The sequence below is a fragment of the Onychostoma macrolepis genome, chromosome 02 (genome assembly GCF_012432095.1).
Source record: "Onychostoma macrolepis isolate SWU-2019 chromosome 02, ASM1243209v1, whole genome shotgun sequence".
Taxonomy (NCBI): domain Eukaryota; kingdom Metazoa; phylum Chordata; class Actinopteri; order Cypriniformes; family Cyprinidae; genus Onychostoma; species Onychostoma macrolepis.
Window position 1 is genome coordinate 20,116,332 of NC_081156.1, and position 16,490 is coordinate 20,132,821.

Consider the following 16,490-nt stretch of genomic DNA (forward strand, 5'->3'; position numbering starts at 1 on the left):
TTTAAAAGTTTGGGGTCATTTAAATTTATTTATATTTTACAAGCTTGTTGATTTCTTGAGTCTGATTGGCTGACAAATGTTCTAAGATGTGCAATTATTTTCAGGGAAACGCAGTGCTAAAGTAGTTCCAGGCAGATCTCGACTGTATTACATGTCGATTCGCCAAATGATTTCAGTTATTTCAAAGGTCCTTATACCTACAACAGCAAAAGAACCAAAACCCACAATGACACTGACAAATCAAATAAATGTAGTAAACAATAAGATAAAAAAGACAAATTACAGCGTTTTGGAATTGCAAGGTAGGCATTGGATGAGATGCATAAGAAACTAGTCCTACGCGCAAAAACAATGTCTTTAGGTGCTTACCAAGATCGTATTTCGTATTTGTAAAATATGATTACAAATTAAAAATAACTGTTTTCTGTTTTGATTTATTTTAAAACTTTTTTTTTTTCTTGTGATGGCAAAGCTGAATTTTCTGCATTACTCCAGTTTTCAATGTCCTGATATTTTTGTGGAAACTGTGGTACATTTTTATTAGGATTGTTAAACATTGAAAAGAACAGCATTTATTTCAAATAGAAATCTTTTGTAACATTATCAATGTTTTTACTGGAACTTTTGATTTAATTTAATGCATCCTTGCTAAAAAGTATTAAGTTAAAAAAAAAAAAAAAATCCTCTATGCATTCCCTCAACCCTGACAGGCCCAGCTGGATCAGTCGGTGGATGAATGAAAGCTTCAGGAACCTTTTGTAATCCAACCTAACTGAATTTGATTTAGTTTGATTTCAATTCCCATTAACCTGGTAGAGTTCATTATGTTCTATTGTCGTTGCCTAGTCACATGTTTCAGCAGCTATTTATATTGCTGTAATTATGAGGGCCATTTGATATTTCTTTTAATATGTCTCGGCCATTTGTTCGGTTGTTCAGCTGTTCAGTTCTTAGAGCTCAAGTGGCCAACCTGCTAATCAGTTTGGGTTGATTTACACCGCCTAACAGATGTGTGACCTATAACAACTGGGCACGGTCAATGAGATTTATGACCCTTTGCCTGACCTCACTGACTGACTTTAAAGGTCTTTGTAATGGATAACTATAAAGGATAAACCCTGAGGCGCTGCTGCTTTTCAGTGGCACAGACAGCAAAGCATTAGGCCTATAAGAAGTAATGTCATTGTGGTTCAAGAAATTTAACCTATCAGAGCGCCTTACTTAGGTTGTTAGTATGTAATGTGAATAAGCAAAACACTACTTTAGTTTCCCCCCATTTTTAAAATCTTAAATAGTTTTCTTTTTTTCAGAATCACTGATAGCAGAGTGAATTTTTTTTTTTATTCTATTTATTTTACACAAATAAAAAATTCCCCATTCAAGCAATCTATAGTTTGGTGATTTGTTTTTGTTTTTTGTTTTTTTTTGAAGACACATTTCACATACCCAAGTGTCCCTCAATAAACCCAGGATTTCCCTGTTGGCGCTTTGTGTTGTGCACAACTTGAAAGATCAGATATGGATTTGAGAGTGTGGATTTGAGAATTGAAGGGCAGCGAAGTAGACATGCTCGACCATGTGCCTTTTTCACGTTTCAGATATAGGGCACAGGAAATCTTTTTCGTCTTGTACTGCTATCATTCTTTTATGAATTATTTTACAATGTCCACATGCATCAATGACCTTGCATGGTTGGTGTGGTCCGGGTCTGTCTCAGTGCCATCGGGGGCCTTGCTGTCCTCTAGAAGATTAGACAGTGCAACTAGAAAGATTAGATACCTTCAAGACTTAGATCAGGGGATTTGAAACGAGGAAGCCCACACACACTCGCACTGTGGCCCGGATCCAGGTCTTTTGCACTGCGGTTAGCCTAAACAGAGCACTAAATAACCCTTAAAGCTCATAATGAGCCTAAGCTTCCATCCTGCGGTAGTGTTGGGGACAGAGAACAGAGGAAATGACTAAAGGTCAATAAGACTGCATTCTGGTCAATCGCATCACAAGTAGAACAGGGAGACACATTCCTGTTTACGCCTTGTGTTTTGATCAGTCTCTTTTGTCCACTTTTAGCCACCTGCTATCTGATTTTTCAGTCTGATATTGCGAAATAAGCTTGCGCAATTTACATAAGAACGCAAAAGGAGTTCACTTGTGTTCTCTTGTGATCAGATTAACAAAATCATATTTTAATACCAAGTGTAAACACAGCCTATATGTTCCTTGACCTCCTAGCTTTCTCTTTACATTTACACTTACATTTAGTTATTTAGCAGATGCTTTTATCCAAAGCGACTTACAAATAAGGACAAATGGAAGCAATCAAAATCAACAAAAGAGCAATGATATGCAAGAACTATAACAAGTCTTATCATACAAATTCTCGTAAATGCTTGTTGTCCCAACCCTATTTGCTGAGCAAGTTTTAGTGACTTAATGTGTTCAGTTAATAGTTTTGAGTGTATGACCCAGCTTGCACCGCTTTCAGACAAGCTTTGCGTGTGTGAAAATGTATATGGATGTACAGTGCAGAGCTCATCCAAGCATAGAGAATAGGGCTCATCCGTCCGTGTCACTGATGTGTACACACTGTTAATGCTCTTTCAACCTTCTATAGGCACAGACCTCCCATTGTTTGCCAATAATCCTCACATCTGCGTAGTACTTTGTCTCAGCCTTTTCTCTTCCAATCCTCTGTCTCTCTTTCACCCATTTGCTGACATATGCTCTCCTGTCAATCTCTGTCACTCATGCTGCTTTTCAAATAAAGAGCTTTCTTAACAGCAGACCCACCCTGCCCCAAACAAGTACTTGTGGTGGTGTTGATCTGTGCTCTTTACAATATGATAATCTCTAGAAGTACATGAGGGGAGAGGGGAGCAATTGACTTAAATCTTATGTAATTGTAAGTTGGTGGGACAGAAATTGGATGCATGTCATTATATCAGATGGGTGTATTAGGTTTTGCAGTGTAAGTGCAGAATATATATTGTTTGAACATTTTGTGCCCTATATTTTTTTTAGATATAGGAGGGGTATCAAAATTGGGAATTGAAATTTTACTGGTATTGGCTGCAGAAGTTTTGATCTCATGACAACCCCACTCTCAGCCACTCCATCAGTTCTGCGTGCTTGTCACACACTGAGCACTAAGCAGCTCTCTTACAAAGCTTAGATTGTGCTCAGAGGCCACATGCTTGCTTCTCCATTATTAGTCTGAATCCAACAACATTGTCATTTTACACTGTGTCCACATTTAGAGCAAATGGCACAGAGTGATGCTACAAAACTAAATAGCTCCCGTCACGCTCTACAAATCGTTGTCCACTGCAGGCATGTGACGTCACTATTGAAATTTATAATGGGAGCAGTGTAGTTTTACTGGCATCGTGTCGCTTGCTCTCAGTGTAGGTCAGATGAAAACGATTCTTAGGCTTGAAGATTCTAGCAGAGGTCAAGGTTGAATTGATTGAAGCTCATTTGTCAGGAGTATATAAATGTTCTCCTCATTGAAAGGATGCCGCAGTCCCCTCAGGCCCAGTCTTTGAAATTGTATTATGGGTATTAGAAGCAGATGATGTAGTGCTAAGCTTTATATGACTCCATCAGAGATCAGATCTTTCTCCTGTTACTTCCTGTCCACCGCTTCTCAGAGCTGGGATTGATTAAAGCCCATGCTGGCGTGTTTACAAGCACCCGTCATTGGCTTATCCTGTCCTGAGGAGGTGACACCTTTCTAGATGTTTCCTCACAGGGTCAAGGGGGCGGATACAGCTCACGTGTCGGGACATGTTCAGTCCACTTAAAGCACTCAAGCTCACACTCAAACAGTCAAGCTCAACCACTCTTCAGTGCTGTGTTTAGCTTGAATTTTTCATTTTTCAAACCCTGAAATACTCCCTTCTATAAAGTTCAACAGTGGCCACCCACTTTTTTGGTAGCCCTGGTTATGTAAGGATTTTGCCCATAGGGATTTTTAAAAAGTTTTCAATTAAGAGTTACATCATGGTATGAGTCACAGAAGTAGTTTGAACATCTGATTGTTGATTGCTCTATCTCGAAATAAGAAGAAACTACAATTTATTAAGATACAGCAAGTGCGGATCCTTTATTTGAAAGTGATGTTACTTAGTGAATCTCAGCTACGCATCCAAAACTAAGATTGCACGGAATTATGTTTATTTTTTCTTGAGAATTAAGAGTTACAAGCCATGAACCGAATCAGGCAGCTATGAAGCTATAATGGGGGCTTGTGGCAAAAATGAATTGAAAAACAAATTCAAGATAAAGGGGCAAAAATAGCTTCTGCACAAGTTAAATCTATTACGATTATAATGAAATGTAAAAATTCATGAAAAGTCAATTTGCAGGATTGCATTTTAGGGCTGTGCACATTGCATCAGATTGTTTTTTGCAGCATTGAGCTTTATAACCAATTACACAAATTTCTGTTGAGATTTTGAATGCAATGGCAAATCGGAGGCATTTCAATTTTCAGCACTGAAAACACTGGAGTTTTGTGCATGCACTCATTGAATTCTGTGCACTCGTAAATTCTCTTCATTCTAAACAACAGAGTGCAGAAAAGATGAAAGTAAGAGATTCATTTTGCAGCTTCAATAATTGACCATTTTTCTCATAATATTGCAGCCCTAACCTGTAATGAGTTTTTTAAATGTGAATTTATATACAATTTTAAAGGGGTGGTTGATTGCGATTTTCACTTTTTTAACATTAGTTAGTGTGTTATGTTGCTGTTTGAGCATAAACAATATCTGCAAAGTTGCGGCGCTGAAAGTTCAATGCAAACGGAGATATCGTCTTTTAAAATTCTGGCATTTTAATGCCTACAAAAACGACTGGTAAGGGACTACAACGAGTTACTTCCCGGGTCCGTTACGTCACAAACCCAGATAAACCCCGCCTCCGGTAACACGCAACAAAGGGGGCGAGGCCATGCTGCGCTGCTTTAGGGAAGAGGAAGAGAAAACTAGGGGTGCACGTAAAAATCTATTCATATATGAATCACGATTCTGTCTTCTAACGATTCTAATGGATTCACAAGTTTCAAAATCATGTTCTAAAGCAGCGGTTCTCAATCCTGTTCCTCGTCACCCTGCTCTGCAGTCTGCATCTCTCTCTCTCTCTCTCTCTCTCTCTCTCTCTCTCTCTCTCTCTCTCTCTCTCTCTCTCTCTCTCTCTCTCTCTCTCTCTCTCTCTCTCTCTCTCCAACAATGAAATGTTCCATTTATACACTTATTTTCACACAGCTATGACAAGCGTTAAACATGGACATGCGTGTGGTTGCTGTACTGTATTAAAGCTTTAATCAGGATAAAACCATATATTAAAAGCTAACAGAAGCAGTAGCACTTACAAATAACAGCATATCTAAAAGTATGAGACAACAACAAACAAAATGCATACCATTAAAAGCCGTGCTTGCACAGGTTCTGCGTGATCCTCTTCACTAATATCCTCTGCGTCTCAATCGGGCTCAAATTGATAAGCAATATTGACGACACCATTGTTTACAATACAACCAGAGCACATGTCGCTGAGCTGAGGGGCGGGACGTTTAGATGCGCACTAGAGGCGGTTTAGCCAATCACAACACACTGGACCAGCTAACCAATCTGAGCCCATTGTGTATTTCTGAGGGAGAGGCTTCATAAAACCAGGAAATGATCAGCGCGTTTAGAGGAGAAGGGACAGAGCGGCATGGAATAAAGGTAAATTATGTGAAAAATAATGTGTTTTTTAAAAATGAAACATTAACACGTTAGACTGCACCCCCTAAAACACAATCAAGCCTAGAAAAAAACCAGTCAACCACCCCTTTAAATACTTTGTTGTTATTGGTAACAGTTTAAAATATTCTGGTTAATTGTAATTGGTTTAATTTAAGTATTTGACTTTAAAAACAACATAGATACAATTAATAATGGTAATTATAAAAGCTAACTTTAAAAATTGACCATACAAATGTAAAAAAAAAAAAAAATGCCCTTGGAAATAAAATTATAATAATTTGTTTCAGTGCGTACGAATACTAAACGGTTCTTTTTGTACTAGTCCCTTGTTTTATTCTCTGATTGGTAGATTTTCACCGGGAACTTTACTGTTGAACATGGTTGTTTAAAAAAAGTGGATATACAATGATGCCTGTTGGCTTTAACAAAAGCATATACTAGGGCCCTATGAAATCAGTTTTATTTTTTTCTAAATTCTCTTTTTTCCATTTTAATTTTTATAGAATTAAATTTTATTAATAAAAGAAACATTTCTAATTATTGAAATCATGAAACTTGCACAATTTAAAGCAATTTATTAAGTGTAACACAAATTACATTTAAGGTCCTATGAAATGTTTTATCTTATTTTTTCCCAAATTCAGTTTTATTTTTACCAAATTCTGTTGTCAATTACTTTTCTGCACTCCATTTCAGTTTCTTTTAGTATTATTAGATTTTAATAATCAAAAGCATTTCTAATTAATTAATTAATTTTTTTTTTTTTAAATCTTTTATTTATTTATTTTCCCAGAAATACTATGTTGTTAAACTTTTCTGCGAAATAAATTCTGGTTAAAAAAAAATAATTCTGGTAAACATTTCTTAAAGAATAATGTTTTAATAAAAAGAATAGTTGTAATAATAATTTTATAGTAGTAGTAATAGTAAGTGACTCTCAGAGCAGTTTGTTTAGAGATTATGTACTCCTATATTGAGAAGCTAAAAACACCACAAGTGTCACGCACGCTTTAGTATGTGTAGTAAACGAAACTACACGTCTGCGCTATTCATTCACACAGAGACATGCAGGATTTATATTTAAATAGACTTTTTGTGGTTTAATGCATACAGACACTAATCCATATTGCGTTTTGAATTTTGATTCAAGTGTATTGACCTACTTTTGATTTATCCATCCAAAAACTGGCAAATTCCATGACGTTCTGCGTTATACAGTAAATTCTGTTTTTATGACTGTATTCTACGATTACCACCTCATTTTCCGCATCGTACAAATCATATGGCCCTACGTATTACTCTAATCAATAAGCTTGTAGCTCCCAGTTGGTCTTTCTATAAATTCCCCTATGGAGGAAATTAATGTGATTTTTACTTCCAAACCGACTGTTGCACTCTGTATGTTCTTGTCTGTCATCGTCTGTTTCTCCCAGCTATCGGTGTTCCCTGTGCGGTGGCCCTGCTGTGTCTTGTAACGCTCCTCTCAGGGCCACCTGTTCCTTCAAGGCCACGCATCGTATTCCTCATTCCCCTGCACATGTGTGCCTACGTTGTGCCGAGTGCAGCCCAGGCAAAGAGGCATGGCAGAAACACAAGCAGGGACGGGGCATCTGGAGATTATACTGTCATCTCTCTGGAGCTCTGCCTGCGAGGGTAAAGCCCTCCTATCACATTGACCACACGGAGCAGTCAACACGTCCTGACACTTTTGTGTGGGTTGTTAGGGACGTGGATCGGTGTCCCAGCGCTGCTCAAAAGACGCCCGTGTGATTAACTCTGACATGTGCGTTGCTGCGGAATGACAGCAAATCTGTTGAAAGCAGTTTTGAATTTGGCTAGTAACAGGAAGCAGATGCTTGTGCCAAGATCTGATTTGAGGTTTCCCCCATAGTAAAAAAAACACATTCCTTGGTTGACACGTTTTTATGTCCATTTTTATTCCGCATTGTGTAATGTTAATTAAAATGTGAAGAACAAGTGAACGATTGTGAGATTTTGCGGCCTCCACCACTGAGATGTCCAAGCTTTTTATTACTATTGCTTGGGTTTATACTTGGGGTTATGGGTTAAAGGGTTAGTATGACTTTGCTCTACTTGTATGCAAAAGAAGGTATTTTGAAGAATATAAAATATAGAGAGGTTGATTGCAGCAGAAACATTTTATTTGCATTTATTTCAAATATTTTTGTTTATTTATATATTTTTTAATTCTTATTGTTTATTTTAAATGTACACAGCACAAGTTGGGGAGCAGGACTGTTTTGTTTTTTGTTTTTTATTATTATTTTATTTTATTTTATTTTTTGAAAGGAATGAATACTTTTATCCATCCAGGACCCATTAAATTTAATGCTGAAAAGATTTTTCAAACTAGTGCTGCAACTAAAGATTGTTTTGATTAATTAATAATCTGTTGAATATTTCTTCAATTAAAAACACTGGTTAAAATTCTAAATAATATTATTAAAATGTAATCATTTTATTATAAAAATAATTCATTTTAATCCATTATTAAAAATGCTATTTCACATGCTGTCATCCAAACAATTAGCAGTTTGAAGGCTATGAAAACAAATATATTAAATGTATCTAATTGCATTGTCCATTAACTCCCTTTATTTCCCTTTACTGTTACTGCTCTCATAAAAATACAATTACTTGGGTTTAAAATTCTAAATGCAACACATGTTTGTCTAACAAGGCATATTTGATCAAAATGTTTAAAGTCAGAACTATTGCAGTCCTATTCTATTGTGTGGCGTCTGTTTGATGCACATACATGTGACAGGGTTCAGTTAGTGAAGAACGTGAAGTTACAGCGATCCACTAGCTTTCATGATTAGCCTGCAAGCAAAATGGAAAATAAATTGCAACTTTGTCATTTACAGATGAAGATACAAATGTGAAAAGAAAGTTACATGCTCAGGAAAACCTCTCTGCTATATGCTGTATGCATTTTGCCCATAGAAATGCATTATTCAGTACTGTAAAGTGACATGACCGGCAAAGGTTATCTGTGCAAAGCATGCAAATGCGTGCTAATCAATTGATTATTTTATTGATTATTTTCATTATCGTCAAAATCATAATCAATTTATAATCAAATTATAATCAATTTATTGATTAGTTGTTGCAGCTCTATTTCATATAAATAAAAAATTAAAACAAATTTCAATAAATGCTGTTCTTATGATAGAATCTTTTAAAAAAGCATCACGGTTAAACAAAAATTTATTTCTCCTTTCAACATTGATAATATGACATGTTTCTGATGATTTTAACAATGTGGAAATGCGTCATCACATCAGTCTATGAAAAGGGTCCATTGTGTCAAAGAGCCTCTCTGAGAATCTCAACAGTCTGATGTGACGTGTTTTACATTATTTTGATTGTAGTCATAAACGGTTGCAATTGCTATAAGTCAAGATTGCATTCCTTTTGCAAAAATGCCATGAGAGCTGGTAAATATTAACTCATCTCTCCACAGGCTTGACTATGGGCTGTGTCAAGAGTAAAGAGGACAAGGGTCCTACACAGAAGTACCGACCAGATCCCACCAATCCCACCCCTGGGTCACACATGGGTCTCTATGGACCAGACCCCACTCAGATGGGCCAGTCACCTGCCCTGAAGGGCCCCACCAACAACTACAACAGCCGCACGACTGGGCTCACCCCGTTTGGTGGCTCCTCCTCCGTCATCACACCCTTCGGTGGAGCTGCCTCCTCTTCCTTCTCCACTGTTGCTGTGAGCAGTCCCTTCCCCGGTGCCGTCACAGGTGAGTGGATGATTGATAAGAGCTCTGCCTTTACCTCTGTGAAGTAGCTTTGTCTAAGGAAACAAGAATTCCTAAGAAACCATATCAGATGTCTGATACCAGATCTGGCCTCATGAGCCGTGTTTCCACTTTCGGGCCAAAAGCAGGCATGCTAGTGCATACCAGGGCCAGTCGTGTTTCCACAGTCACTTCCGGGGCTTGATTGTGCCTCGTCGGTGCTTCCTCGAGGCCAACGGCCAGGGTTTTTTGGCCCGATGAAAACCTTGTGCCAAAGCGTGCCAGCTGAGGCTAGAGGAGTGGTTATGAACACAGGCGGAGTTTCTCTGCATCTGAGAGCATCAGCGCTGCGGATTATTTCATATAGCCTAGTTAACAGCTATAACACCCAACATTAAAGATTTTCAAAATAATTTTAGCTCAAAACTCTCTTTCAGACAGCAGCAAGTGTTTGAAATAACTTATGTTTGAGATCCGATGTGGGTTATGATCACCATACAAGGCAGAAATATTTATAAGCGATACCAAAGACTATGCATGCTAGCCACGGTACCATAGTAAACATGGTAAATACGACCGCTTGAAGAAATCAGACGTCAGCTTCTCAATCAGGCTATCACAATCGTGTATTTATTTAGTAACATATTTTGTCTGTCATAAGTCTCGTCTCGATACTTAAGCTCTGTGTATGACATAAAAATAATGGTTTTTGTTTGGGATCAAGCTCCCTCGTATTTTTGATGGGGGAAAAAATATAGAAATTATAATTTTTTTTAAATGTGATGTATACTGTGACTACAAATAAACCGAAACCGACTCGACTGAATAAGTAGGGTATGTGTCCTCTTTCTTTTGTGAAATAACAGTTCATACTGCTTTATTTCTGTGTGACTAATTTTGACTAAAAAGTAGTCAGAAATCAGAATACATTACCTAAAATGAGTAACCTAGATTACGTAACCTAAATAGAATGTTCATCATGTAATCTGTGATCAGTAACGGACTACAGTTTGTAAGTAATCTACCCAGCACTCAAAATATATATTTCTTCATGTCAAATTAAATATGGTATCTATAGCTCCCTAGCTGATTCAGTAGTTCAGGGTCATCATGAGGATAAAGGTTGTGTTTGGTGTTTTGTTTGCATATGTAAACACTTTTTTGGAAAGACAGAGTTCATGGAAGCCAGATGTTATGTAAATGAGACCGCTAAAACAATATATCCAGTATGTTTCATTAAATCAGAATTACAAACTGCAGTTGTAGTAGGCCTAAATAAATGCGAGGGGAACTAATGTGATTTATTCCTCTTTGTTCAGTGGTAATTTCTCTTTTCTGCTTCAGGCAGTGCTGTGAAGAGATCTCTTGATACCAAGTCTGTCTCTCCCTAACTCCAAGAGGCTGGGTATAAATGCGATGTGTGTCTACAGCAGAAAAGCCAAATAATTCGATCTTTGTGTGTACTCTGTGAACGGCACAGTTTTTATTCAGTAGAGTTATAAATAGTGTAATTATCACATCATGTCTTATCACAGGGCAAGTGCTGTTCACGAATCTGCTTTTTCAGGCAACATTTGATCTGATAAATTCAGTGTGGCCTGATGGAAATTGTCTCTTGGGAAAATCCGGAGAGTTTTTAAGATCTTGTCAATGTCAGTGAGCGGATAGAAGAGAAATGTATTCTTTCTGGCATTTTTGAAGCCATATTCACATAATGCTGTTATAATCCATGAATGCCAAATGTCAGTACTCGGTACTAAAATAAAATGCAGCCAGTCTTTCTACAATACTGGTAATACAAAGTATTCTGACTGAGCTTAGCACCTCAACCCTTGCAAATAAACCAGATTAACTTGTCTGTCTTGGCAGTATATGAATATAAACATTGAATTTGTGTCACAATTTCAGATCTAGTCTTTGCTATTTACTTCCAACCTAATAGGCCAGTTTATTATGGCTCTCTAATCTTATCTATTATGTTGATATTGATCAACAAGGCTGACAAAATAAATGAGAAAACTGCTGGTTGCTTTTATTGCTGCCTGTTGACTTTATTACTTGGCAAAAATGTAATAATGATTGCTTAACTGAGAAATATTACATTCAATTTGTTTGAATTAGAGTATTTTTTTAATATTTTTTAGATGCTATAATTTTTTGTGTATGTACACACACATCGAATAAGCTTGTGTAGTGTGTGTGTGTGTGTATGTATATATATATATATAATATATTGTAACACTTTATTTTAAGGTGTCCTTGTTACACATGCTACATGTACTTACTATTATTATGTACTTGCTATTATTATAACAATAAATTATGCATAATGCAAGGAACCCTAAGACAAACCCTAATCCTGACCCTAACCATATAGTAAGTACATGTAGTTAATTAATATTACTCTGTACTTGAATGTATATTTAATATATATTGCGTTTATAACTGTTACATTAACAAATAGTGATAATGTATTTTTCATATATATTCATATTTGCAATTACTGCTATAGAGCAGTTTCTGCTGTTGAGAAATTTTAGTGGTATCGACTACTGCAGTTTTGCTATTGTAACAACCCTAATTACTCATAGTCAACACATTGCCAACAGGTTCAAACCTGATCCGATTTAATAGCCAAACAGAAGAAACACCAGCACCCATGCACACGTCATACCCGTTAGGCTTCTTGACTTGGCAGATCTGTGTGTGGCATAGCGGATGTAATCAGCGGGTCGGCCCTCTGTTCTTCGCTAATGGATAATCTGGTCTCGGGGGCCTGCTTAGGTTTAATCCAACCCGCTCCTTTTGTCCTCCCTCCCACTCAAAACCATCTCGGCTCTTCCTTCTTTCTACTGGGCCATCCATAAACCATGCTGGTGAAAATCCCGTTGTTGATGTAGTGAAGACAAAGCGCGAGCTGGCTAATGATAACTGACTACAGAGACGACCGAGCCGGGAACAAAAATCAATGGATGCGTCATTCAGCATGTCTATAAATGCTTAACTAAACTCTATTATGTGGCTGAAATAGCATCTGATGCAGCAATTTCAAATGAAAAATTAAGTTACTCGGGAGCAGCTAACTAGCTATTAGCGTACTATTATCGTGTTGCTTGTCTGAGCCTGTGATTTGCGTCTTTACACAATTCGAATCGATTTTTCTTGCAGGGGGTGTAACTTTCTTCGTGGCCTTATACGATTATGAAGCCAGGACATCAGATGACCTCTCCTTCAAGAAAGGCGATAGATTTCAGATCATCAACAACACGTGAGTTCCTCAGCTTTTGCTCGTATGGCCATATCCACCCTGGGGCGACATATTTTGAGTGTATGTAAATGTATGTGTAAAATAATCCAGCTACAGGAATTAAATTTGGTGGGATTTATTTATTTCATTTTTTTAATCCATCATTGTATTCCAAGTTCATCGAGGGCGAAATCTGTCTGGGTTAATGCGGTTCCATGATGGGCCATCTGTTCATCCACCAGCCAGGTTTAGCTTTCAGTAAACGCTCACAGTTAAAAATGTTCCCTCTCTAATAACCCTGACATTTTAATCATACACCTCAAATTCCTTCACTTCCCTGCATTTTTACTTTGTTGATCACATGGCCTGCAGACGCTTGTTGCTATATTGTTCTCAGTTTGTGGTGAAGGATGTGAACCTGATAACTGGGTTGTCGTTTGCTTCGGCCCACAGAGAGGGAGACTGGTGGGAGGCTCGCTCCATCAACACGGGGCAGAAGGGCTACATTCCCAGCAATTACGTGGCCCCTGCAGACTCCATCCAAGCGGAAGAGTAAGTAACTCCTCTCCTCCTGTGCTTATCCAATCATCTCATCCCTTCACGCCGTAATTAAGAGAGCGTGATGGCCGGTCACACGTACGCCCAGAGCGCTGGTGCTGACAAACACACCAACAAACGCGTGACTGCGACACAAAAGACTCTCTCTTTTTCAGATACAAACTTTGTCTGTCTCTCTATCAGTGTTACTCTCTCACACACATTACTCTTGCTCTTTTCCTCTCTTTTTTCTCAGTTATACTATTTTGCCCATGCATTTACTTTTATTTTTTGCTATGTTTCATTCTGTAAATGTTTTAACCAGTATTAATTTCAGTTTTTGATTTGACAAAAATGTCTGCTAAATGTAGCCAGTATTTCATCACCATATTCATTCATGAAAGATTTTTTTTAATTTATTTTTTGGTTTACGTTCAGTTCATTTTTGTTAATCAAATTATTCAAATTGTCTGTTTCAGTGATTTGTTTGTAAAAGTCTTTCTTCATACATAATATAGCATAGATGTGTTTATTGGTTCATAGAAATTCAAATTGAATGAACATGATTAAATGCCATTCTTCACTGTGTTCATTTAGTAAAAATAATGTGGAAATATGCCTTAATGATTTAAATCACTTTTTGGAAAATATCAAGATGAAAACTAATTTGAAATCCTTCATATACACTTTAAGATACACGTATGTTGAAAAGTTTGGAGCCTTTAAAAAAATTTTTTTTTTTTTTTTTAATTCATTTTTTTATTATTAAACATCTGTCTATTTCTTAGTTACAAATTGAACTTTCTTTTCATGAAAAGAATCCTGAAAAAATAACAGTTTCTGCAAACATATTAAGCAAAACAACTGTTTTCAACATTGATGATGATAAAAAATATATATATTTGAGCAGCAAATCAACATAATAGAATGATTTCTGAAGGATCATGTGACACTGAAGACTGGAGCAATGATGCTGAAAATTCAGCTTTGCATCACAGGACTAAATTACATTTTAAAATGCATTAAAATAGAAAACTTTTTTTAATAAATATTATATTTGATAATCTAATTACTAATAATAATATTATTTAATATTTCATAATACGAGCCTACTGATATTATATACTATACCATGTTTTCGATCAAATTAATTTAGCATAAGAGACTTAAACGTTGTACCGACCCAAAACTTTTCAAAAGTTTTTATCCTTTTTTGGACTCTTTTATATATTTTTTTTAATTTTAATTAATTTGTTTAGAGAACTTGGAAAATAAACAAATCATTTAGGTCACTAAGCAGTTTTTTTTGTTTGTTTCTTTCAGAGAATAACACGTTCTTAATTTTTATTTTTTTATATACTAGTTGAGTTTTCTTCAGACTGCCTTTTGTATGTTCTACAAACTCTACTTTAACATGGCTGGACAAGTGTTTATTTTAATTTATTTTTATCTCACAGATGGTACTTTGGCAAAATGGGTCGTAAAGATGCTGAGCGACTGCTCCTGGTTCCCGGAAACCAGCGGGGCACTTTTTTGGTCCGAGAAAGTGAGACTACTAAAGGTAAGTGAATCGCTGTCCATCTTAAGACGTGTACAGCGCTGGTGCTCAAAAACAAAGCAGAGCAGAAATATTTTTAATCCATTCCCTCCTCTCCTCCTGCAGGGGCTTACTCTCTCTCAATACGGGACTGGGATGAGATGAAGGGAGACAACGTGAAACACTACAAAATCCGAAAGCTTGACAACGGAGGCTATTACATCACCACAAGAGCTCAGTTTGACACTCTACAGAAACTGGTGAAGCATTACACAGGTTAGCACATTCAGTTCAAACAATATTGTTTCTTGTATTTCCTTTCAGTTCAGTTGGACAGAAGCCTTGAATACCAGTCATGTGGAGATGGCAGGGTGGTGATTTGAAGCTTAGGAGTCACACTGTGACTAGCGCTAACAGGTGCCTGACATCTGCTGTGAGAAACGTGTCCCTGTTCACTCAGACTGTCAGTTAATCTTGGCCTAGTTTCCACAGGAGAACGTCTGAGAGGGCTTTTGACATCGACACCTCTTTGATCTTATGAGATGTTACGTGAGTGTCCTGACACAGCGCTGTTATTGTAGCTGACGTCAGTCCCCACAAAGAAAAAACATCAGATGCTCCTAATTGTGGTTTTTGTCAAGCCGTCAACCCAATGTTATGTTTACCTCAGCGGTTAAACTCTCAAAGCAGGATTACTTGACACAGACTACATGGCAAAAAGGATGCAGACTCCCTTCTAATCAAAGGGTTTGGCTTTTTCAGCTACACTCATTGCTAGCAGGTCCATAAAATCAATCTCCTTAGACAAACATTTACTGTAGAACAAGGTGTACCTATGCTGTTTCTGCTTAACAAAGCACCATGTACAAAGAGAGGTCCATATAGTAATGGTTTACCGGATTAAGTGTGGAAGAGCTTAACTGGCCTCCACAAAGCCCAGCGCCATTTTTGTTGTTTTAAAAATACACTTGATTTTAAATTCTGTTGCACTCCATCTAGTTGTTTCTGAACATAAAAATATATTCTTTGTTGTGAACACTCCTAAGAAAAGCATGTAAATGACTGATAGTCAACTAAAGGATTTTTAAAACATTTAGCTCTTTCTTCCAAAACTTTGGGGCCAGTAAAAATATAAATAAATGTGTGTGTTTGTTTGTTTGAAAAAATCCTCTTATGCTCACCAAGCCTGCATTTATTTGATCAAAAATACAGTAAAACAGTAATATTATGAAATATTGTTACAATTTAAAATAATTCTAATACATTTTAATTTGGTAAAGCTGATTTTTCAGCAGTCATTCAGTGTCACATGATCCTTCAGGAATCATCATATGTTGATTTGCTGCTAAAGAACCATTTATTATTTTTTAGCAATATTGAAAACAGTTTTGTATTTTTGTTGATACCATGGTACATTTTTTTTATTTATTTTTTTTCCAGGATTCTTTGGCGAATAGAGAGTTCAAAATAACAGCATTTATTTGTGATAGAAGTCTTTTGTTACATTAGAAATGTATTTGCTCTCAGTTTTGAACAATTTAATTCATCCTTGCTGAATAAAATATGAATTTCTATTTCTAAATTCTAAATAAATAAATCTTACTGAACAGTAGTGTAAATCCCAATTTTAATGAGATTAAATCC

General features: G+C 36.7%; 1 protein-coding gene across 1 annotated transcript in view; it reads left to right on the forward strand.

Annotated features, from left to right (window-relative positions):
• Positions 1–16,490, forward strand: part of yes1 (YES proto-oncogene 1, Src family tyrosine kinase) — a 33,011-nt gene that overhangs the window by 6,532 nt on the left and 9,989 nt on the right. Inside the window, exons 2-6 of the mRNA XM_058746961.1 lie at positions 9,238–9,528; positions 12,694–12,793; positions 13,226–13,324; positions 14,767–14,870; positions 14,973–15,122. Of these exons, the coding sequence (XP_058602944.1) occupies positions 9,246–9,528; positions 12,694–12,793; positions 13,226–13,324; positions 14,767–14,870; positions 14,973–15,122 (736 nt within the window). The 5' untranslated portion in view covers positions 9,238–9,245. The remainder of the gene's footprint in view (positions 1–9,237; positions 9,529–12,693; positions 12,794–13,225; positions 13,325–14,766; positions 14,871–14,972; positions 15,123–16,490) is intronic.